We start from the raw sequence: 24,239 nt of genomic DNA, 5'->3' as shown, positions 1-24,239 counted from the left end.
TACATTCCTTAATGCCTTGCTGAAGGCCTTCTGGAATATGCCTCACAGTATTTAGCTTTAATTGAAAAATATGCATTTGATATAATTTTTCTGAATCAGCTACCAATAAATACCACTTAATTAGTGCATAAAAGGCAGCGAGGGTGGCTATTACCGGCACAATAAAGAGATGAAACAAATTGAGATGTAGGAAATTAATTTAGCTCACAACATGAAAAATAAGGTAATAGATAAAAGTAAGATACACATATATACATATGTAAGTGTATGAGAAATAACTTTGAAGAAAAAAGATCTGAAATAACGTATTATGTAAGTACGCAAGAGATACGAGTAATTGAAGAACGGTAAAGCAGTGACTTGCGAAGGAATCGCTGCCTGTATAAATAAACAACCAAGAATGAACTTTTCATGCAAGTGTACTTGTAAACACAGGAAGATGACGATTAGTGTGTCGCCCCATCTACTGTATTAGTACGTGCTAGCCCAGCAGTAGGTCCTACGTTCGATACCACTGTGGATTTTTGTTTTAAGTCGTCGCAACTCGGCAGGCAATGGCAAACCTTAGAGTATATTTACAAGTGCGCGCCCCGAAAGAGTTTTCCATAAAAATCACCCGCAATTCGGAAGTGGTTTGAAACTGAAGGTTTCTCTATCTATGGGACAACACTAAGCTGCATACAAGAAATAGGAGCAGAGTTTCGGCCAAAACAAATTTTAAGGATTTATGCCACTCTTGCTTTAGAGAATATGAAAACGCGGATATATGAAACAAGCCAAGCAACAATAAAAATAACATATGATTTATTATTAAATATAATGGGTGTTTTTTTATATGCACAAAATTTTCGATTATTACTATTATTAATTGCGGTCGCCGCTCGGCAAGCAATGGCAAACCTCCGAGTGTATTTCTGCCATGAAAAAGCTCCTCATAAAAAAATATCTGCCGTTCGAAGTCGGCTTAAAAAACATTTGTGGGCATCATCATCATGTGGACAACATCAAGACGCATACCACAAACAGGAGGATGAGCTCGGACAAGCCCCCAAAAAGGGTGTACGCGCCAATTATATATACATATATAAGTATATATGTATATGTAAAAATAGTTGCTGTCGCGCTAGCTTTGGGCACATAGTACCGAAAGAATTTTCGATTGGTTCATACTTTTCAAAGATGGGACAAAGTATTGACATTAGCAGATTATATGCGGTTTTTTCGTTCCCGGCATCAATACCAATCAACTAAATGCCAAACTGGTTCTAGCAAGATGATGAAGCTTTTCAAACAGCACGCGAAAAAATCAACAACACTTTATGGCGGAAACTTTCTCTGAATGGATCAAAACCAAGAAATTAGTGGGGTAGGTACGGTACGGTACACTAGACATGACTAGTTTACTGGGGCCGCAGCCCTTGGTCGGGAAAAGCCCCGAGTCATTCCGGTAACGTAGAACCAGCTACCATGGGAATGAGTCATTATTGTGCTATCTTGGTAAATTTTGCTCCATTGATACTCACTGATGGCGCGATAAGCGAGATAAGACCGCTTATGGTTTGGAAAGTTTCCAAAATCCGACAAATATTTTTCGAGTTATCAACAATTAACAAAGGGCGCAATTGACTAGCAAAAAATTTCTTTTTTGAAAATCATCAATTTTTCGTGCCTCTGACTACCCCTTACCCCTTAAGTGAGTTGTGTTTCAATTTTCTCCGCTGAGGATGCAGCCAGCTCCGCTCATTCTACTTGTCAAACATATATGTATCTGCACCTCTCCAATGGATTGCTTACACTCTAAAACTATGCTTTACCACATGCTTTTCCCCATAAACATAAGTCCCTTGAGCTGCAAGGCTCAATAAATTTGAAAAATGGTATTTAGCCACACTACTTTGTTGTGTTCTCCAAAAAAACGAACACACCTTACGCTCTTTTTCTTTTTATCCTCTCTTTCTTACTCTCCGTAAGCTAATCAAAAGCTAACTACAAATGCACATTGAACAGGTGCAATGGAGCAAAACATAAAAACAAAAAAGAGCAATATATGTTGTTTTTGCTTTTGGTCCCTAAAATGTCAAAATCTACATGCATATGTATACATATAAACAAAATTTTATAATTTTGAGACCAAATAGATAGTAAAAATGAAATAAGCTGCTCTACTGATACTACTACCTATTCAATGCACCTTATTGACTCTCATACAATTTGTCAATTTTTAATGTATAATATTCTTATGTTTCTTTTAAACAAATCAAACTTCTAAACAACCACCCGTTTCACATATGCATACTATATATGATGTGCGCTTATTTAGATGAAAAGTTCCAACAACCACTGGGGATCAAGCTGAAGCGGAGTGTTTCCATCTATGGACTAGTTGAAGAGCAATTGAATAGCAGCATTAAAAGACAGCTGAGACAAAAGGAGACTTTAACCGTTTTAGAGGTGGCAACTCACATGGGAAGAACCCCTAAAAAACCATAAACAACAGCAAAACTAACAACGGCTATGAAAGAGGCAGCGGCAGTAGCTTGGCAATTTGGCAAATGCGTCAAAAACATGAATTGAAAACATGATATAAAAGAGAATATAAAAATAAAATCAATATAACAAAAAATAGCATGCCAACAAAATGTATGCCCTCTTAAGCCCTCTCTCTCTCTCTCTGTCTCGACCTCTCTCAAACACACGTATGGCATAACTAACAAAGAAATATTTCTACATACATACACGTACACGAGGAGTAACTGAATATGTGTACTCACTGGTAGTTGAATAGTTGAGGAAAGGTAAGGGACAGCCGAGTGGATGACACACCGTTTGGGCAATGCTCGACTGCAGGGTCGACGAGGCGTATGCGTTACGAAGTGCAAGGAACAAAGGCGAACGAACAGCTGAAAGAAGCCAACGAACGAGATGGTACGAACGAATGAGGATATTTAAACGTGACGAAGCGCTGATTTTGAAAATGCCAACTCATTCATTCATGGAAATGAAAAAGCGTCAGCATTAATGACAGCTACGCAAGCGCCAACGCAAACGTCGACAGCATTAGCAGCGTCGTGTAAGTGCACATGCACGTGCAACTGGGTGGAATGGTGAGTGAACGATGTTAGGACAGAAAGTTGAAATGAGTGAGTGGTGAGTGGTGAATGATGAGTGGTGAGCGTAGATTGGCTTATGATTTCATGAAAAGCTGCTGCACACTAAAGATTTTAGCTGCAAGCTGGGAAAAGCGTCGACATAGCGTACATTCTTATATACATACATACATACATATGTGGTTACGACAAAGAGACTGAGAAAGTTGGAATTGTTGCTGCTGCGCAAAAAAGGTAAGAAACGGCAATGTAAAAATAAAGTTACCAAAAACGACGGCAAATTACAACAATGGACTGAAACGAATTAAAACCAATATGAAAACGCTGCTTCACAGTGTCTGCTTTGCCCTCGGCTCCTTCTCGTTTGAAACCATTCAACGCCTGTTGTACTATACTAATGGATTACAAGCAAAATCGTTGACCCTTCGGTGTGAAAGCTTTGCGTACAACATACATATTTTTGTACAAATTAACGAAAATATGAACTGCAGCAAGCAGCATGTGCAATAAAGCAGATAAATACTCGTACATATACATGCATATAAAGCAGCAGATACATACATACATATATCATACTTATGCATAGTACATATAAAGAAAAGATATTAAGTGTGCACTGCAAGTGCAAAAGCATAACACGTTTCTCCTTCTGGTCGTGGAGAGACACTTCTCCCTCTTTTGCTTATACTCGCTTAAGCGCAGCGACCTCGCTGAAGTTCAAGTACCCTACAACCCTCATCGAAGTCACTGCGACTGGTGCCTGTGCTGCCAGTTCTGTCAATGCTTTTGGGCGGTTGTTAAGTGCAAGACAAGCCCCCGCCCGTTTCGAGGTTTAGGCGGTATAATTTGCATGAGAGCTAAAGTTAAATGGTTGACAAGAGCGCATGTATTTATTGTATGTACGTACACATATTTAGACAAAATGTAAATGAAATGGTTTGTTTTGTAGGCTTGCCAATTTCATAGTTCTTTGTAATTATAACTGAGATTTGCGAAGAATTTGCCAGTAATGAGCAGAATTATTTGGTTTCAACGGAAAGCTTTTAAGGTCGCAAATAACGTATTAAAAGGAGAAGTTCCAAGAAATAAAGCCCTAAACGTATATTTTCCATTAGAAGCACTAGTCTTTTTTCACGGCGATTTTTTACAGATTTCCCAGATCAATATACAAGGTGGCGCAAAATTATACAATTCATTTTAAATAACTAAAAATGGAAATCTGTATTTTGCCCTTTACGTACTTTGTGTACTGCAACTGTCAAGTTCACACAAAAAAATGTCATAAAATTATCTACTGGATTATAATAAAAAAAAAATTCATTCCAACAATTTTTCTGTATTGTATATCATTTCAAGTTCTCAAGCTCTTAAAAAATCCCCCATATAATTTAATTTAAAACATCAGCTTAACGAAAGTAAATTTTATGAAGTAAAATTAACCCGATGGCCGGATATAAATCTGGGTCGTTCCAGTTACGACGAACCGACTGTCGTGGTCCGACTGCTAAAAAATGTCCTTAACTTAACTTTTAACTTAACTTTTTTCAATCCCAATACACTCTACATTCAATGTACACAAATGGCAAAGTAAACACACAGAAGTAAAAAAAAAACAAATAATTTTAGCTTTATTCTTTACTGCGTCGAAAAAATCAGCTGGGAGGATGCCATCAACTGTAATAAATCCGCATTATTAAAGCCTGTTCACAACAAAATGGTGCGAAAGCCTTAGTTGGATTTTGGACGAATCACCACAGCCTGTTCAACTCCTACTTATCCACTATTAGGGGCGACATACTCAACATATGTAGAACATAACTCAACACTAACTACCCCTTCACATGCCTGACTTATCATCCCAAACCTCTCACCCACTTTTTTCCCACTCTGCCGAAATAGCCCTTTCCTGGGCCTACCGTTAAATGAGAGTGATGAGCACGCATTAAGAAGAAATACATATGTAAGTTACTACAACAATAAAGCACAAAACCACTAATACAATATTTGAGACTATTTCAGAAAAATTGCGAAGCTGCTCTATACATAAGATTGAAGTAGTGTTAAAAGCTCTAAAAGTTGAAAGAAAATATATAGGTCTTTAATATATGTATTTGTTTCCTTAGTTTTCCTTCTTCGATTGGTGCTGTAATTCAATGACCACAACACAATCCCATTCGCCGGCAATCGTAATTGTAATATCGTTTATGCACAGTGGGCACATTTTCATTCGTATTAGACTCACTTGGTGTTGCACTCAGTACGACGTAGTATAATTGGTTTCAATTTAAGTCTGAATAACAATAAAAACAAACAAACAAAATTAAATAACAACAAAACAAAAATAAACAAATACGTAATAAAAAGCGAATGTGCACCGCCAACGTCGACGCTGAACTCAAGTAACTGCGTGTACGACTTTTATAAATACATTAAGCTGAAAAAGGCATACAGCAACCGAAGAACGAGGACTAAGACGAATTAGAGCTGTTTGTTTTGTGATCTCTTGACTGATTGCTGTGCCAAGAATTGTGAACGCCGAACTGAATTCTTTTTTACATTATGGGCTTCTACTTCAATAATAAAACGGGTGAAAGAATATAAAAATTATTCATATTCTACGGCTATTTTTAGTTACACGCAATATGAAAAGAGCAGCACAAAGCTCAATGCAAAGTACGACACAAAGCACGACGGAAGTGCGTAATTTAAATATGTAATATAGTTCGCCGCTGATATCGCATTTACAACGACTGATTCTGAACCGCTTTATAGCCGAGTGTAAAAATAATCAGAATGATTTTCTGAACAAAGGCATTAGCACGCGACCTTTCAAAATCAGTTTTTTTGTTGTTATTTCTGAATTTGTTAAATTTTGATGATAAAAATCTAAATAAGTAAAATAAATAAAATAGAGTGGCATTTGATAAATTTAAATTATAATATAGAAATAGAATTTAAAGATTTTTTCAATGCGAGTTTGTCTATTTGAAAGCACAATCTTTGAAGCTTATAATGGAAAACTATTCCATTTTATTTCCTGTACGAATTGAATTTTGTACGGCGTCATACCAAGGTCTTTATTCCAAAATTCGCCTCAAAGATGTGCGTGAAATGTTCAACTTCAGACGATGGTAACGAGTTGTTGTTGTTGTTGTAGCAGCATAAACATTCCCCATACGCGTGCAGATAATGCTGCTGAAGTGACAGTCCTTGGCCGCATATAAATTCGGGTCGTTCCGGTAACGTAGAACCGCCTGTGGTGTGCTTGGTTGTTTTTGCACACTTTCAGCAACAGCAGCAATTTTTTCGGTTGTGCCCAGCGTACGAGCGCGAAAACGTGTTGTTGTGCCCAATATACTTAGATCTAGTTGTATGCACATATTGCACGGAAGGTCTTTTTGTAAATTGACCGAACTTTCTTTCTATGTAATTTAGTTTCCACATTCAAAACAACCAGCAGTTAACCCTACACCGCATATGGGCCCATATATGGTTGTGCAGTTTTTATTTAATTTTGTATTATAAAATAATTCAAACTCTTTTAATCCATCAAATATATATTTGCCAATAATAAAACACAAAAAATTGTATATGATTCTATGGCATTACGAAATAACCTTGTTTTTGACAAAAAACATATATGTATATATATTTATGGAAACGATCTCATCTCATCATTCTAGACGGTATTGGCATTTTTTGTCCTTTTTGTATTAATAAATAAAAATAAAAAAATAAAATAAAAAAGTGCACGTTCCAATAAACATCGCTCTTTTCATTCACTCGACTTTCATTTTGTGTAATACTGTAAAGTTACAGCGTTACGGCTGAACAGCGTTATGAGTTAACAGTATTACGGCTGCCTCTACAGTACTGAACTTTGCCCCTGCAGTAGCCAAAAATGCTTCCTAATCACGTAATAAAATATTAAAAATTAAATATTTAGAAGATCGTGGAAGCTCTCTAGCCGATTTTAGCTAGTTTTAAAAAATTCAATCTAACCGTTTCTTCTTCCTCAAGTTTTTATCGGTCTGATCTTTCCAACTCTATTACACTAGTAGGCAGCAACTTACACTTCTTATTCTGCAGCAAATCGGTCGGTCATAGAAATTTTCTGTAAATTACCGAAATTCTGGAGCATTTCCTGTTAATCTCTACTTCACCGGCGATATAGATGTTCACGTATTATGTTTCAAAGTGCCACTCTCAAAGAGAATTTTGTATCGCTCATAAACACTGGATTTACTTGGTTCACCTATCATAACGTCTACTGACACATAATTTATGTCAAAGCTTTATCCAATAACCTCAATCTTTTAGCAAACATTTTTTTATAGGCAGAAGCGATCTTTGTTCACGCCAATTTCCCCACTCGAAATTTCAGATGTTGAAAAATCCTGCTTAGGTACTGAGTGTAGCCACTCCATAATTGATTGTAAGGGAGTTTAAGACTCAGGAATAGTCGTTCCCATGACAGTCGGTTTTACGTTACCGAAACGACCCGGATTTATATCCGGCCAAGGATTGTCACTCCAGCAGCATTCCCCGTCCATGTATGGGGAATGTTTATGCTGATACAACAACATCAACAACAACTCAAGAATAGTAGAAGAAGAATCACGAATATTTGCTCTCCTTTGCATAGCAACCTTTTAATGATTTTGTCTTAAGTCGTACGCTTCATGACAGATTCAAAGCCCACTTTGTCATAAAATCTCAAACAATATAAAAAGTTGTTCGTAAAAGCTGTCGTTTAACGCCAGTTACTGAGAAATTTTCGAGCTCGTTGCTATCATAAAAAAGTTTGCCCTAAAAACTGCTTGTCACTTGGAGGCGGCACAAAACTATAGGTCACTCCATTTGTAGGACAAACTCATGGCTTCCGCAACATGTTGGGGAAGATCTGTCATATGACTGTAAAAGGTATATTTGTTGTTGTTGTAGCAGCGTGCTAAACTTTGTCTGTGCGATGTAGGATGATTGAAATATTCATATGAAATGTAAAGTATTATGTAAACAGACATCAGTCTGCAGCGACTTTACAGAATAAATCTCACTACGTCTCACTTTTTCTGACTAAGCAAAATAATTATCATATCTCGCATATGGCTAACGTATGGTACGTCGATCATTAAAACTCAGAGGGGAGTGTAGGGATCGTATCAGGATTGTAACTGCCTCCCCAAGTACGCTATTCTCAATTATACTACACCAAAACCTCATCAAATAATCTCCTTGGATTAAATATTTCGTTTAAAATTGAATTAAAATAGTTAAATAAATCATAATTTAAACAAACAATTTGCAATAAATTTATTAGGCACACATATAAGATAACAGAAAACGTTTATGTGTATGCATACGTATACATACACATAAGTATGCGTGTATATTCACATTTCCAGGCCCCTTCTCAACTAATTAATACAAACGTACGTAGCGTAGATCAAGTAAATAAATTATTAAAATTCCATGCTGCTCAACTAAAGCACCAAGTTTTTCCATTTCTTTAATTCGTTTTTACTGCAATGGAAAATTTTGCAAACTGATTGCATTATTTGCTTATTTGCCAACAGCTCAGCTCCATAACAGCAGAGACAAGAGAAGATACAGAGACTATGAAAGAGGGAGAGTAAATAAAAAACACCGCGAGTTAGTGAACTGGAAATACAAGGAATTAATTTCTGCTTCATTTAAAGATGCAGGTACACGTGTGTAAATGCTTATTCTGTAGAAAAATGGCATCTTATTGATATGAAATATAGCTAAATCAGAAAGGAGCTATTGATATCGAAAGGATAGCTAAATAATTTACGCATATGTGACGCACCCGAATTCATCGGTCATCTCCCAGTATGCACGATATCGCACCCTAAATACAAAAGAGTCACAACTCAAAATGTTCCTTCTGCTCAAATATGAACGAGACGTTATCAATAAAACGGTCCGCGGATGACATATGGCAAAAATACATTTTTTTTTTTTGGTAGGACTGTTATAAGCTTACATGGCAAATTTCAGCGTGATATGTCACATAGTTTGTTTTCTGTGCTACTGTAAACAAGTCAAGCTCGAGTGTGGAAAATTTTGAGTTGTGACCCTTTTGTATTTAGGGTGCGATATGGTAATGCCACGATATGTTTGCGATATTTTTATTTAGTATTAGTACACAGTTAAAACAAAGGTAAAAGATAAGATAATGTGTACAAATTTTTAGATCAATAAATTTAAAAGTTTTCTCAGAAAAAATTCTGGGAAATTTGCTTTTTTTCGGCCTTCTAACTGTATATAACCCCTTAAGGCATCACTCTAGACGACATAATTATAAAAAAAATTCGATCTCAGCAAAATTTGGTATACGGGCGTTTTGAGTTAATGACTTTATAATAGATGTTCCTAGGAAAAAATGTATATTGTATGGTAAAAACAAAAAAAAAAGCAAATAATAAAAAAAAATTCTTTACTTTTTAATGAATTTTATTACTTTTACACTCTATTTACCGAAATAAAAATTAAGTTAATTTCAAAAAGAGTAAAAATTAATAAAACCACATTTTTTAAAGCAAATATGAATGAAAAATAGTTTTAGACTCCTATTTGAGCAGTATTCCCCTAAAATGAATGGGCAATGTTTTAAGGGGTTAGGGGTAGTCAGAATTTTCAAAAAACTGAATTTTTTTTCTCATTTTCTTAAAGTATAATACCTTAAAAATATTTTATGAAAATTTGAAGTGAATCCGACAAATACTTTGCGAGTTATTCAACAATTAGCAAAGGGCGCTCGGGTGCTCCGGAGCGTTCGAGAACAAGTAGCTAAACTTTAAATGCGTTTTTCTCAAAACATTGAACTGGTGATCACTGTAACTTAAAAACAGCTTGGAAGATTTCAATAAAATTTAAACTGCTTTTGAAAAACATAAAAAACTCGTGTCTGATATCGAAGGATTTTATATTTCAAAAATTTCAATTTCTTTTTTTTTCAAATTTACTGTCGGTTTTTCTCTCGAAAATTTAAAAAATATTTCCTGAAGCCGCCACATCGTTAATTTTGAAAAAAAGCTTCGATCAGGCACAATATTAAGATTATCTATTAATAAAACTAATTTCTCTTGCCCGAATGATTTTAGATGAGTCTCCAAGGACTTGAGATGATCACCGCAAAGGACTTCTTGAGAAATGGGCTCCACATAAACAGCGATAACTTTTATAACTATTAATTTTTTTTTTGAAGATTTGCTAAAGCCAAGTCGAAATATGATGTATTAATGCCATGTTTTTATTTTTGTAAAATAAACCAATTGACTAGCAAAAAAAAAAATATTGAAAATCATAATTTGTTCGTGTCTCTGACTACCCCTACCTTCTTAATACAACAACAACAATTGCCACCATCTTTCGAAATCTGTTGAGTTTTGAAAATTTGTGTCCGACTGAATGTGGTTAAACAAAAACTTACTTATTCACATAATCAGATATTAAAAATAAATTTTTTTATAAGTTCATCATCTGTTTGAACTATCATTCGTTATTATTCTATCATTTCCTTTTTGACGAACCTTAACTGCTCACAAGCAAAAATTACTCTCGTACAATTATTTTACTTTAATTTTATTATTCACATTTATACCATTTTATCCATAAATAGATTTCCCTGTTTAATTTTAAGAGCATTTGGCCATTCATGCACAAATTTAAAAATAACAACTAACTACAATACAGCTGACGACAACAATGCATGAATATCAACAACAAAACAGCCCAGCATCAATACGAAGAAGACCATACATGCATAGAACTGTCACAACAGGGCATAAAACGCATTAATGCCAAACATGCGAAAATGGTGATTCGCTTACTTGCTAACCCCCAGCTACAGGAGGACTACGTGCAAAACCACACATCATCATACATATGTAGTATGGAATTCCTATTTGAACAAGTCTCATACAGATTACAGCGACAGCAACAAGACCTATTGAGAAGATACAAAAGCTAATGTCGTTTTAGGTATTCGAAGTTTTCACTTTTATGCTACAATTCCATATTGTTGTAATCTCATGTATGGATGTGACTTGCATATTGAAGGTGCATTCATATGTACATATGTGCATACAAGTGCATTCGTAAATATGTATGTAGTTAAGTCGTGTCAGCTATTCATAGCAGCATACCCAGCAACTGAGCAATCATCAAATTTACGCGTTTTTATTTTTTTTTTTAGTTTTTCGTTCACAGGCATAACATAGTGCAATAATCCTCATCGTTCTTTCATTATTTACCCCCTCCCGTATGCGCCAGTTCTTTTACTGCTACTAACTAATAAGCCTTCTCTACTTTCCTTTATGTGCCATAATCGCTGCTTATTTAAAATGAGAATGCACAATAATGTTCTACGAACAACAAGTAGTTAAGACTAAAAAACAAAAAATTGACCGAAGGTGTGTACACATGAGTGGGCAGTGCCAACGGAGGCGTGGTGAGACCGGGGAGAAGTAGTTAAAGAAATATTGATGAATTATAATTCGGTCCAAAAAACCGTTAAATAATCGTAAATATCTAAATGAATGCAATGAGTAATAGAATTATTTATGTTATATAATTTAGTTTAAAGCAACGTACGAATTTGCAAAAATCCATATTTATTTATTCATAAACACTTTGATTACGACTGTGCCTACTGCAATTGCATTATTTCGTGTTACACGGCACCTGCTAATGTATGTACATGCAAATGTACGTTAACATATACATACATATGCACATATGTATGTTTGCAGTTGGATTTGCCTGTTTGTCATGGCTTGCATGCCACTTGGCATATTGATTTTCTACACACGCCACCATACCGCCTCCACTTTATACCCTTAAACTGCCTTTACAGCGGCGCTCCATTGCTTACATGTATTGCAGCACGTCACTGCACTGAATTAATTTTTTTTTTATTCTCTACACTTTTTTCAATTATTAATTCTTTCAACCGGCTTGGCAACATTTACATTGGGGCTCGCCCCTAAGTGAAAATTTCTGTTGCCGTGATTTTCTTAAATTTTTTAATATTGTATTATATTTGGTTACCGCAGGTCGTTCTGTGTACGGTCCAATACTAAATACCCCGCTCTCTAATGGGAGACGTTCCATACAGGCGACACAGTTAGAAGTAGGGAGATCGCCTGAAAATTGATTTTTCTTGTGCCATTTCGGTGTCTCGAAATGTAATACTGCTGCAGCAACCATCTCTGCCGCATAATTTGCAAGTACCTAAGCAGCAGAGGAATTTGTAATAAAAAAATAGAGATAAATATGTCAGTTTATGTAGTTTCACATCTCTTACCTCTCTCTTAACATTTATTAATTTATTTAATTCCATTCGCAAACTAAGCGCTTATTGAAATTGTTATGCACTTTTTCATTTCATTATTGCGTTATTGCACTTTTGTTTTTACAGTACACAGACTTTTTCTTCTATTCTACTATGCTCCACCAACTTTTTTCTTGTTCACATTGCAGCTACTCTTGCATTAATTTGTTTTTTTTTTTTTCATGCACTTTTCCGACCGACATTTAAATTCGATATTCTACGTTCCACCAATTCATGCACTTTTACATTTAATTTTTATGCACTTCTTAAATATTTCCACTATTTGACTGGTTTTAAATTTTCACAAGCCGACTTTTTCACTGCTTGAAAAAATTTTAAGTGGATCTGCTTCATTCCTCTTCATCCGCTAAATTTCGAGTAACCGCTTTTGTTGATATAACTTGTACTCTCACGGAATTTTTGTTTTTGACTGATGCACTGATACTAATCAGAGAAGCGGAGAACGTTAATCTGCTCGCTCGTTAACGGTGTTGCTGTTGCGGTGTTGTTCGCCTGGGAATCGGAAGAGAAACTGATGGAATTGACTGTTGGGATGATGTGCGAAACACAGGGCTACACTTTATATTGTGCATTTCTATTGAGATGAACATCTATGTTGTTGCGCGTACATACAGTGGATTATAGTGGTGGACACATATCGCACCCTAAATACAAAAGGGGCACAACTCAAAATTTTCCACACTTGAGCTTGACTTGTTTACAGTAGCACAGAAAACAAACTATGTGACATATCACTTTGAAATTTGCCATGTAAGCTTATAACAGTCCTACCAAAAACTAAAAAAATTATTTTTGCCATATGTCATCCGCGGACCGTTTTATTGATAACGTCTCGTTCATATTTGAGCAGAAGTACATTTTGAGTTGTGACCCTTTTGTATTTAGGGTGCGATATGTAGCCACACACTTTAATTTTGAGCCACAGTGTGCCTCTGCATGCGTATATATGTATATATCTAATACAATGAAATGTAAGACAAATTATTTATATCCGGCCAAGGACTGTCACTTCAGCAGCATTCCTCGTATATGCATAGGGAATGTATATGCTGCTACAACAAAAACAAATTATTTAATCGTTTGGTAAAAAAGCACATATAAAAAATCAGCCCGCTTTCCTTTAACTTCCGACAACACTTTGAACTGGCAACGATTTGCTTTTTAGCTGGTTGTTAATATCTCATGTTATAATTTGTTCTAAATATATTGAAAGATTTAACACAGTCAATTCACTTAATTTGCGCATTATTTATATATTCATAACTAAGAAACTTTATTCATGTTTTCTGAAAACTTGAACACTGTACCCTATATTTTTTTTTTTTATTTCTTAACTTTCCTACATTTCATTTCCATTTAATATCGTTTCATTGCCACAAAGTGTGACATCTGTTTCTCTTATTCCATCAGCTGATTTGCTTCTATTCCACTATTCAATGTGTCAAAAGTGACAGCTCTCAAAAACAGCCAATTGTCATCGTCATGTTACTAATTTACGTTTTCCATGTTGCTGCAAGAATTTGTTGAGGAGAGTGATTAAGTAAGCAAAATTTGCACGAAACCGAAAACGACAGAGCTGGAACAGTTTATGTTGTGGCATCAGCTTGTTAAGAAGAAAAAAAAAAACAATTTGCAAAAAACCGAACGATTTTTAAGAAACTTAATTATAGAGAAACTAAAGTACAAATCTTGAGAATTACAAAGAGTGCATTGGAAGTGTAGTGGCGACATTAAAATAAATAGATTAATGTTTATTAGACAGGCGTTAGTATTATGTTGTAAACAGCAACCTTACGCTCCATCCATACTAAACGCAAATACCACAAAAAGGTATGTGCTAATTACAACCGTCACGCAAGAAGTCGGTATGACACACTACCTTCGAAAATATTTTGTAAATTGACCTTTATATTGTATTTCACAACATCTACAGCATTTGGGATAACTCAACTTTATTGTGGACGCGTGCAAAATCCAACTTCATATTCCACCGCAAAATGAGCGCTTCAAGTACAGCTGCTGCTGGTGAATCGGGTGGAGTTAATAAGGTGCCGTTGAAGAAGCCACAAGAGCTAGAGTCTATATTGCGGTGAGTAAGCACGACTCTAAGACAGTTAATTAATGGGTGTAAATTATGGGAGGTATTAGCGTAATCACAACAATTAATGAACACTTTTTTCAGTCAAAGCGCTGCACTCTAGTTAGGCTATGCAAACGCATGCCAATCGCAAATGATTAATTTTTCCTATGTATTTACTTCTACAGATTAAATGATATTGCCAAATCCGAGCAAGATACGCGCGACTATCGAGGGCTGCAGCTAGAAAATGGATTGAAGGTGTTGCTGATCAGTGATCCCAAAACGGATGTTTCGGCAGCTGCATTGGCAGTGCAAGTTGGGTAGGGGTATATGAAATTTTATTTATAACGATATTTTTAATGAATGTTTATAAATCCATGACACAGCCATATGTCCGATCCTGATGAATTGCCCGGCTTGGCACATTTTCTCGAGCATATGCTTTTCTTGGGCACCGAAAAGTACCCACATGAAAATGGCTACACCACTTATTTGTCACAAAGTGGCGGCAGCAGTAATGCAGCGACATATCCACTAATGACCAAGTATCACTTTCATGTGGCGCCCGATAAACTGAACGGCGCACTCGATCGTTTTGCGCAGTTCTTTATAGGACCTTTGTTCACGGCCAGTGCCACGGAACGTGAAATAAATGCGGTAGAGTGAAGTTTCTGTTTTCAAAAACTATGCACAAATAATTTCTCCTTGTACTATTTTCTTGGTTTGGTTTCAAGGTTAATTCGGAGCACGAAAAGAATCTACCCAGCGATATATGGCGAGTGAAGCAGGTGCACAAGCATCTGGCAAAACACGATCATCCCTATTGCAAATTTGGAAGTGGTAAGTCAGTGAATTTCTTATTATGAAAAAAATGATACCCTTAAGAGGTTGGGGGTAGTCAGACACACAAAAAATTTATGATTTTCAATAATTTTTTTTAGTCAATTGCTTTATTTTACAAAAATAAAAACATAGCATTAATGCATCCCGTTTCGACTTGACTTTAGCAAAATTTCAAAAAAAAAATTAATAATTATAAAAGTTATCGCTGTTTGTGTGGAGTCCGTTTCTCCAGAAGTCCCTTGCGGTGATCATCACAAGTCCTTGGAGATTCATCTAAAATCAATTGGACAAGAGAAATTAGTTTTACTAATATATAATCTTGTGCCTGATCAACGGCGGCCTCAGGAAATATTTTTCAGATTTTCGAGAAAAAACCGACAATTAATTAAAAAAAAATCAAAATTTTTCAAAAAACAAAATCCTTCGATCAGGCACGAGTTTCTTATGTTTTTCAAAAGAAGTATACATTTTATTGAAATCTACCAAGTGGCTTTTAAGTTACAGTGATCACCAGTTCAAAAAATATAGTTTTAAGAAAAACGCATTCAAAGTTTAGCTACTTGTTCTCGAACGTTTCGGAGCGCCCGAGCGCCCTTTGTTAATTGTTGAATGACTCGAAAAGTTTTTGTCGGATTCACTTAAAATTTTCACACAATATTTTTAAGATATTATACTTTAAGAAAATGCAAAATAGAATTTAATTTTTTTTTGAAAATTCTGACTACCCCTAAACCCTTAAACCTCCGTTGGGCACCCCGGTCCAGCCAGACTTTTTCGACTTTGGACGTAAATTTAACATATTTATACTTGAGCTTCTAAGTAGCTTCCTAAAATTTAAATTTCTATTGATTTATGGATATAATTTTTTAAAAAGAATTCTCAAACAGGACGAAAAAAGGTCAGACACCGGATTAAGTACGCCGAAGGTTTTAAAAAAGGGTTGAGCAATTGAAATGTTTAACGCCTTTCCAAAAAATATAACAGACCTGATATTCTTGATTACGTTTCTTATTACGCTCTTTTTTTCTAATTACACTCCCTTCCAGGTAATAAAGTAACACTCCATGATATACCTAAATCTAAGAACATCGATGTACGCGAGGAGCTATTGAAATTTCACAAGAAATGGTATTCATCGAATATTATGAGCTTAGCTGTGCTGGGCAAAGGTACCTAAAAGAGATTCAAGTGTACAACAAAATACTAATGTTAACTTTTGAAATTTCCCCACAGAATCACTTAATGATCTTGAAGATATGGTCATTGAAAAGTTCTCCACTATTGAGAATAAAAATGTGGATATACCAACTTTTCCGCCCGAACCATTCTCTGAGGATAAGTATGCGCAAAAAGTGTATATTGTGCCAATAAAAGATCTGCGATCGTTGACAATCAGTTTCACGACAGCCGACCTCACGGAGTTCTATAAATCTGCGGTTTGTTGCCTAAAATAATAATGTTCGGGCAATTTTTTTTTATTTGAAATGGTTTGAACTTTTCTAGCCTGACAGCTATCTATCGCACTTACTCGGTCATGAAGGCAAAGGCAGTATCTTATCGGAGTTACGTAAGCTGGGCTGGTGCAACGAGTAAGTTCAAAAATTGTATATGCAAATAAAAATTGAAAATATGGAGGTTTTCATTATATTTTTGTATCTACAGCCTCATGGCCGGCCATCAGAACACACTAAACGGCTTTGGTTTCTTCGAAATCGTTGTGGATCTAACGCAGGATGGCATGGAGCACGTTGATGACATTGTGAACATTATTTTCCAAGTGTGTTCAAATTTTCAAAAAAAAAAAAAATAATAATAATGTTATTTATATGTATTTTAATAAATACTTGTATTCCAGTACTTAGCAATGTTGCGGAAGGAGGGCCCCAAGAAGTGGATCTTTGATGAATATGTAAACATAAATGAGATACGCTTCCGTTTCAAGGACAAAGAGCAGCCGGAAAATATGGTCACGCATGCGGTGTCGGCCATGCAGGTAAGTTTTAAAAGAAGATGCGATATTAAATTATTAATTTTTTAAAACTTTTTTAGATTTATCCACTCGAAGAGGTGCTAACCGCGCCCTACTTAAGCAATGAATGGCGTCCTGAATTGATTACGAAACTGCTTGACGAATTGGTGCCGGAAAAGTGTCGCATAGTGCTCATTGGCCAAAGTTACGAACCACTGTGTAACGAAAGCGAACCATATTACAAAACTAAATATGGCATAAGTAAAATTGATGCTGAAACTTTGAGGGTATGTCTTAAATAAAAGATTTTCCAATAAGAGGTGTTAATTTGATATTCAAAAAAAAAAAAACTATTTTTAATATAAATGATCGGACGTTTATCTCATTATAAAGAGGAAGGTATGCCGCTAATAGTGGAAAATAACATCAGGCAAATGACCACTACGACCACGCTCTACTCCACGCCCTATGTCCTCGATAGCCTCACGAATTCCATCTTTGAGGTCTTGAATCGACCCTGGGCTGTTGGGGTAGACCTTCTCTTTTACGTGGCCCCAAAGAAAAAAGTCACAAGCTATTAAACCACAAGATCTCGGTGGCCAATTGTGATCACCTCTTCGAGAGATAACACGGTTCGGAAACTTTTCCGGTAAAAGATCAATGGTTTCGTTGCTTGTGTGACACGTAGCGCCGTCTTGTTGAAAATAAACGTTGTCCAGATCAATACCATCCAATTCCGGCCATAAAAAATCGTTAATCATCTCTCGATAACCCAATCCATTCATTCATAACACCTGTTATTGGAACACCCTTTATATAAAGAAATGTATGCATAGACGACGCATTTCTATATTACAAATTTTACACTATTTCTTAAATTTCTTTATTTAGCGCTGGGAAAAGTGTGGTCTCAACGAGAACGTTGCACTCCCTCTACCAAATGCTTTTATACCACAAAATTTCGATATAATGCCGGTGGATGCGGACATGCCCAAGCATCCTAGCATTATAAAGGATACGCCAATCTTGCGTGTGTGGCATAAGCAAGACGACCACTTTATGAAGCCAAAGGCGTGCATGACATTTGACATGTCCAACCCAATTGCCTACCTCGACCCGCTCAATTGCAATCTGAATCAGCTAATGGTTTCCTTACTAAAGGATCAATTGAATGAATATTTGTATGATGCGGCGTTGGCGGGGTTGAAACTGCAAGTGAATACAAAGTCGACTGGAATTGAGGTGTGTGCATACATTGACTACTGTGGTTTGCAATATATATTTTTGTTTTTGTAGTTTTCTATACGAGGCTATAATGACAAGCAGCTTGTACTATTAGAAAAGGTGTTGGATCATTTATTCGATTTTAAAATCGACGAAAAACGTTTTGACATACTTAGAGAAGAATTCATACGTTCGTTGAAGAATTTCAAGGCCGAACAACCGTATCAACATGCAATTTATTATTTGGCTTTAATTCTCACCGAGAATGCGTGGGCCAACAGCGAATTACTGGATGCGATGGAGTGTAGGTTCTTATTTGCATTGATATAGCATTGAAATAATAATGATAAACACCAACGACTTTTTATTTCCTATGCACAGTGGTCACCTACGATCGTGTGGTAAATTTTGCGCGCGACTTTTTCCATCGTCTGCATACTGAGTGCTTTATTTATGGCAATGTAACTAAGGTACAAGCATTAGATGTAGCAGAACGTGTCAATAAACGCTTGGAGGCGACAGATTCTATTTTGCTGCCACTGTTGGCACGCCAAATGCTTAAGAAACGGGAGTATAAGTTGTGTAGCGGTAAGTGGAATTCAAGTGCTTACTTTTTCGATCTCATTCGTTTTTGCCCCTGTTTAAAAAATCACTTCACTTTATTATTTTTCTAGGCGACAGCTATTTATTTGAAAACCAGAATAATTACCACAAAAGTTCTTGTGCTCAATTGTATTTCCAATATGGCTCACAAACGGATCGCTCCAATATTATGCTGAATTTGATTGCACAGGTTCTATCGGAGCCATGCTATGATGTGCTGCGTACAAAGGTGAGTGAATTTAAATTTGTATTAATCACAAAAAAGGTTAACATTTCGGATGGAGCTGTGTGTAATCATATAAATATTTATTTTATATGGTTGTTAATCGACTTTTAATAATTTTAAAACCAGGGTACTGGTAAAATATTTGGCAAATTGGGTTTTAGTTTTGATAAAATATTGAAATGTTATCAATATTAAGATTTTGTTATTTTAAGGGGGCAGTTTTTCCAGACAACGAGTTTTTCAATTATTTTTTACGAAAATTATTATTAGGTACATATATTAGGTGCACAACTAAGTTCCCGCTGTTTGTCAATAGGTGCCAGCAGCAGTGTGTGCTGTCGATTATAACATAACCTAAACGTCATAAACCAAGCTTAGACATATGGTAAACAAACTGCTTCGACACATTAGTGATTTTGTTTTGGTATCATTTACTTTTGGTTTTGTGCAAATCTCTGGTTTTGTGCCAAATAATCGTCATTTGCGGGAAGTGTTGATTTTCCTCTTTCATTCGAAAAAGACGGCGGCTGAAGCGCATTGAGAGCTACAAAAAGTGTATGGAGATGCTGCTTTAAGTGGAACAACGTGCCGAAATTGGTTCCGTTGCTTCAAAGACGGTGATTTTAATGTTGACGACCGTCCACGTGAAGGAAGGCCAAAAACCTTCGAAGACGCTGAATTAGAGGCATTGATCAGTTAGGATCCGTGTCAAACGCAAGAAGAGCTTGCTTCAGTATTAGGAGTTTTCCGCCAATCCATTTCCAAGCGATTGCATGCTTTGGGAATGATTCAGAAACAGGGGACTTGGGTTCCTTATGAGTTAACACCAAGGGATGTTGAACGTCGTTTTTTCCCCTGTGAACAACTCTCCAGCAGCAAAAAAGGAAGGAAGGAAGGGTTTTCTTCATCGCATCGTGACGGGTGATGAAAAATGGATTCATTACAGCAATCCAAAGAAAAGAAAGGCATGGGAACTATCCGGTCATGCTTCTACGTCGTCGGTTATGCTATGTATTTGGTGGGACCAAGTTGGTCGGACTCACGTTGCTAAACCCGTTAAAACCTACCTGTAAACACTGAAATGGGAAATCCTGCTCCACTCGCCATATTCTCCAGATATTGCGCCGTTCGATTATCATCAGCAGTTCCAGTTCGTGGATAGCCTCAAAAGATGAACAGTTTTACCGCGACGGGTTACGAGATCTACCAGAAAGATGGGGAAAAAGTAGTAGCCAGCGATGGGCAATACTTTCAATGATTCACTTGTAACCATTTTTTTAGAATAAAGTTGTATTTTCATCAAAGCAGGAACTTAGTTGCGCACCTAATATTTTTTATTATCTTAAACTAAATTGGTTATTAATATTCATGCTTAAATGAATAAACAAAAATTTTTTTTTAAATAAAAAAAGGCGGCGCTGCTCAAACGTGGCTCATTTATTTTAAGCCATGGAATGCACAGCCTCTTGTAATCAACTGAAATCAACCAGGCAAAAGTTTTTCATTAAAATAAGTTATTCCGCTGTCCACTTACCTATTTTTAAGTGAAAAAAAATTAAGCTTTGTTTTCGTAAACTAATTGATCAAAAGAATATTTTTAGTGATAATTAATACAAAATTTGAGGTACATGCAAAGGTCAATATGCTAAAGAATATCCCTGTAAAATTTGAAGTTGATATCTGGATTACTTCTTGAGTTATATTCGAAAGCGCGGAAAAAAAGTATTTCGAGAAAAAAGCGACGAGAATAAAAATTTACAGAAATTATTTATTGTATACTTTTAGGCACTTCAATCATGATTTTTACATTTTTTCGTCCATTTATAATCGGGGTAGTACTCATTACAGCTGCAATTAGTTATGCCGTAGCCATAACCATAGCCGCAAAGTTACAGCATTTGTCGATTAGTCGTGCCGCAATCATAAACAGCTGATATTAAAGTAGAATTAATGTCAATACTTGTGTTTTGTCATAAAAATACGGATAATTTTCCGTAAGTCAATTAATTTTTAGTCGCTCATTTCTAATATACAAATTTTTATCTTAAATATCAAAACAAATGTAAAGTATTTCACAGCTGCTTGCGGTTACGGGGAATAACCAAAATTCAATATATACGAACACATACGGCTACAGTTATGGTTACGGCGTTGTGGTGCGGCACCTATAATCGTTTACAGGGATGCCCATATAAACAGCTGATTGCTTGATTATGGCTATGGCTAAGGTACGGCACCACTAATTGCAGCTTTAGCCCTGGACGACTTATGTTACTGTATTTTAAGAAACGCAAATAAAAATAAAAATAGTAAAGCATTTAACTCTTTTATTGCGATTGCACAATATTAACAATATTGTTAGTGCTTGCTTTATTTCTTGCCTCCCTGGTTGCCTTGGTTGCCCTGGTATGTCTGGCCTCCCTGGCTTCCCTGATTACCCTGTCCTCCGCCCATGCCAGATCCCATTCCACCATTTCCGCCCGGTCCTCCAGACCCTTGTCAATAAAAATAAAAATAGTCATGCATTTATCTTTTTTATTGCGATTGCACAATTTTAAAAATATTGTCAGTGTTTGCTTTATTTCTTGCCTCCCTGGCTTCCCTGGTTACCCCGGCCTCCACCCATGCCAGATCCCATTCCACCATTTCCGTCCGGTCCTCCAGACCCTTGTCAATAAAAATAAAAATAGTCATGCATTTATCTCTTTTATTGCGATTGCACAATTTTAACAATATTGTTAGTGCTTGCTTTATTTCTTGCCTCCCTGTCTGCCTTGGTTGCCCTGGTGCGTCTGACCTCCCTGGCTTCCCTGATTACCCTGGCCTCCACCCGTGCCAGATCCCATTGCACCATTTCCGCCCGGTCCTCCTGACCCTTGTCCACTTGAGCTTTGTGAGCCTTGCCCTCCTTGCCCTGATGATATTGGAGACATTTGTAACATACTGTCAGCCTGAACAGAGTGCTGGAATGATCACATATTTTATTAGAGACAATATAAAATAAAGGATTTGTTAGTTGGGTATTCAAATAGTAGCTTTCACTATCGTTAAAATTTCTAAACGAACGGAAGATATGGTCCCAAAATTTACTTCATATAATTCCACCTACCAACAACAGCGTCAATACACAGCAAACAAAAACAGTGAGAACTAAAAGCCGCATTTTTCCAGAAATTCCTTGATAACACTTTCTTGAATTGTGGATAATTCAAAACTACAGACCAGATCGGTTACCACACGCACCTTTATAGTCCTGCTTGGGTATATCTAAATAATGTTGATGTGCCAAATATACGAGTATATGATATACAAAAATTTATGATTTTTTTTTTTGCTAACACCTAAGCCAGTTTGATAATTTGTGTCTGGGTAGTGAACTGTATAATTTACCATACCATAGTATGATTAACGCGGTTTACACGCTTTAAAAAAGTTTAACAAAATTATAAAAATGCTGCCAATTAGATAATTTGATAATTTTGATAATTGAAAATTACTGGTGTGAATTAAATCAATTAACTCATTTTCACTGGACTGCGAAAAAAAAGAATAATTTTAATTCAAATTTTTTATAATTTTTTTTTCGTAGTTAACCAACTGCAATTTGTTAGCAATTAAATAAATGTTAGCAATTAGTTAATTGAATTATTACGTATCTGTTATTTGTGCGTGCGACGGATTGTTTTTGTCACAAAATCGCTAAAATTTAGTTTACAGTTCTATTGGTTAGATAAAAGAGAAAATTGGAAGTAATTATCGAAATAATTTGATTTTTTTAAACCAGCCAATAAATTTTATTTAAAAACATAAACATATTCTTATGTTTTGGCAATAACCTAATCATACGCCTTATTACTATAAATCCAACCTGGCTAAACATATTTTCGAGTTAGACTTAAGTTCCTGACGTGCAAAAATATTTCATCATATGCGACCTTAAAGGGCTTAAATAAATGATAATTTTACCGGTTTTTTTTTTGTTTTTGCTGCTTGAGAACTATCGATATGTTGTTTTAGTTGTAGTAGCTTACTAAACCCTGTCAGTGGTCAGTGCTAGTAATCTTTGTCTAACTCAACTAACGGTAGACCCAGAAAAGTTGCTGTTTCGTGTGGTTGGGTCCAGAGGGAGAGCAGTGTGAGGTGAGTAGGATTGATAGGGCATGTGAATAGATGGTTAGTGTTGTATGCTGGACATATATTCGGCATGTTGGGGTCGAGTCTGGATAAGTAGGAGTTTAACCTGTTAACCAAAGTTAAGCGGGTCTCGTGAGGCAGCTAAAGCTATTCGTCTTGGACTCCGATATCGGCCTTCAGGGGTCGGGAGTTTAGGAAGTAGGAAAATGGTAAGGCGGTAAGGGTCTCCCGATGAATGTCGTTTAGTGTTTGCCTGTATACTGATTTCAGGACAGCTTTATCCACTGCGAATCACTGGTGCCAGGCGACCAGGCATCATAATTCAATTGCTTTAAATGTCGCCAGCAACATTTCTTTATCTTTGTCCCAGAAAGGAGAGCAAACTATCAAAGGTAATGCCCAACATTTTAGGGGTTTCGCTGTCCATATTTGTGTGTCATCAACCTTTAGCTGTAGTTTGACTTCCTTAGTGCAGGTGGTAAAGAGAGTACCGTGAATTTAGTGGAGGAAAGTTGGAGATTCCTCACATCGAAAAAGGGAGAAAGACTGGTGAGATAATTGTTCACTTTGGAACACAAGCCATCGTTAACATTGCCCGAAGCCATTATCGAACAATCGTCAGTATAGACACCGCTTTCCTGAGAAATAATTTGACTATACTTTAAAGGATCATT

The 24,239-nt window shown here is 36.2% G+C and overlaps 2 protein-coding genes across 9 annotated transcripts in view; one reads left to right on the top strand and one right to left on the bottom strand.

The window, feature by feature from the left end:
* Nucleotides 1-12,919, bottom strand: part of LOC128860320 (rho-related BTB domain-containing protein 1) — a 43,217-nt gene extending 30,298 nt beyond the window's left edge. For 5 of the 7 annotated variants that reach the window (XM_054097771.1, XM_054097769.1, XM_054097773.1 and 2 more), the window contains exon 1: nt 12,439-12,919. The gene's annotated coding sequence lies outside the window, so the exon portion shown is untranslated. Of the gene's footprint in view, nt 1-12,182; nt 12,366-12,438 lie in introns of all 7 variants that reach the window. The other 2 variants (XM_054097770.1, XM_054097772.1) reach the window with 2 other exon arrangements.
* A 1,036-nt stretch (nt 12,920-13,955) lies between these two features.
* The window catches only part of LOC128860315 (insulin-degrading enzyme), a 34,123-nt gene continuing 23,839 nt past the window's right edge, over nt 13,956-24,239 (top strand). Inside the window, exons 1-15 of one of the 2 annotated variants that reach the window (XM_054097762.1) lie at nt 13,956-14,316; nt 14,420-14,575; nt 14,752-14,886; nt 14,953-15,223; nt 15,301-15,406; nt 16,456-16,578; nt 16,643-16,845; nt 16,913-16,998; nt 17,072-17,186; nt 17,265-17,402; nt 17,459-17,665; nt 18,270-18,620; nt 18,675-18,906; nt 18,984-19,190; nt 19,277-19,434. In XM_054097762.1, the coding sequence (XP_053953737.1) occupies nt 14,234-14,316; nt 14,420-14,575; nt 14,752-14,886; nt 14,953-15,223; nt 15,301-15,406; nt 16,456-16,578; nt 16,643-16,845; nt 16,913-16,998; nt 17,072-17,186; nt 17,265-17,402; nt 17,459-17,665; nt 18,270-18,620; nt 18,675-18,906; nt 18,984-19,190; nt 19,277-19,434 (2,571 nt within the window). In that variant the 5' untranslated portion in view covers nt 13,956-14,233. Of the gene's footprint in view, nt 14,352-14,419; nt 14,576-14,751; nt 14,887-14,952; nt 15,224-15,300; nt 15,407-16,455; nt 16,579-16,642; nt 16,846-16,912; nt 16,999-17,071; nt 17,187-17,264; nt 17,403-17,458; nt 17,666-18,269; nt 18,621-18,674; nt 18,907-18,983; nt 19,191-19,276; nt 19,435-24,239 lie in introns of both variants that reach the window. The other variant, XM_054097763.1, reaches the window with a different exon arrangement.

Source organism: Anastrepha ludens, chromosome 4 (genome assembly GCF_028408465.1).
Source record: "Anastrepha ludens isolate Willacy chromosome 4, idAnaLude1.1, whole genome shotgun sequence".
NCBI classification, from domain to species: Eukaryota; Metazoa; Arthropoda; class Insecta; order Diptera; family Tephritidae; genus Anastrepha; species Anastrepha ludens.
Note: the sequence above shows the minus strand (reverse complement) of the source record. Positions and strands in the feature narration are given on the sequence as shown.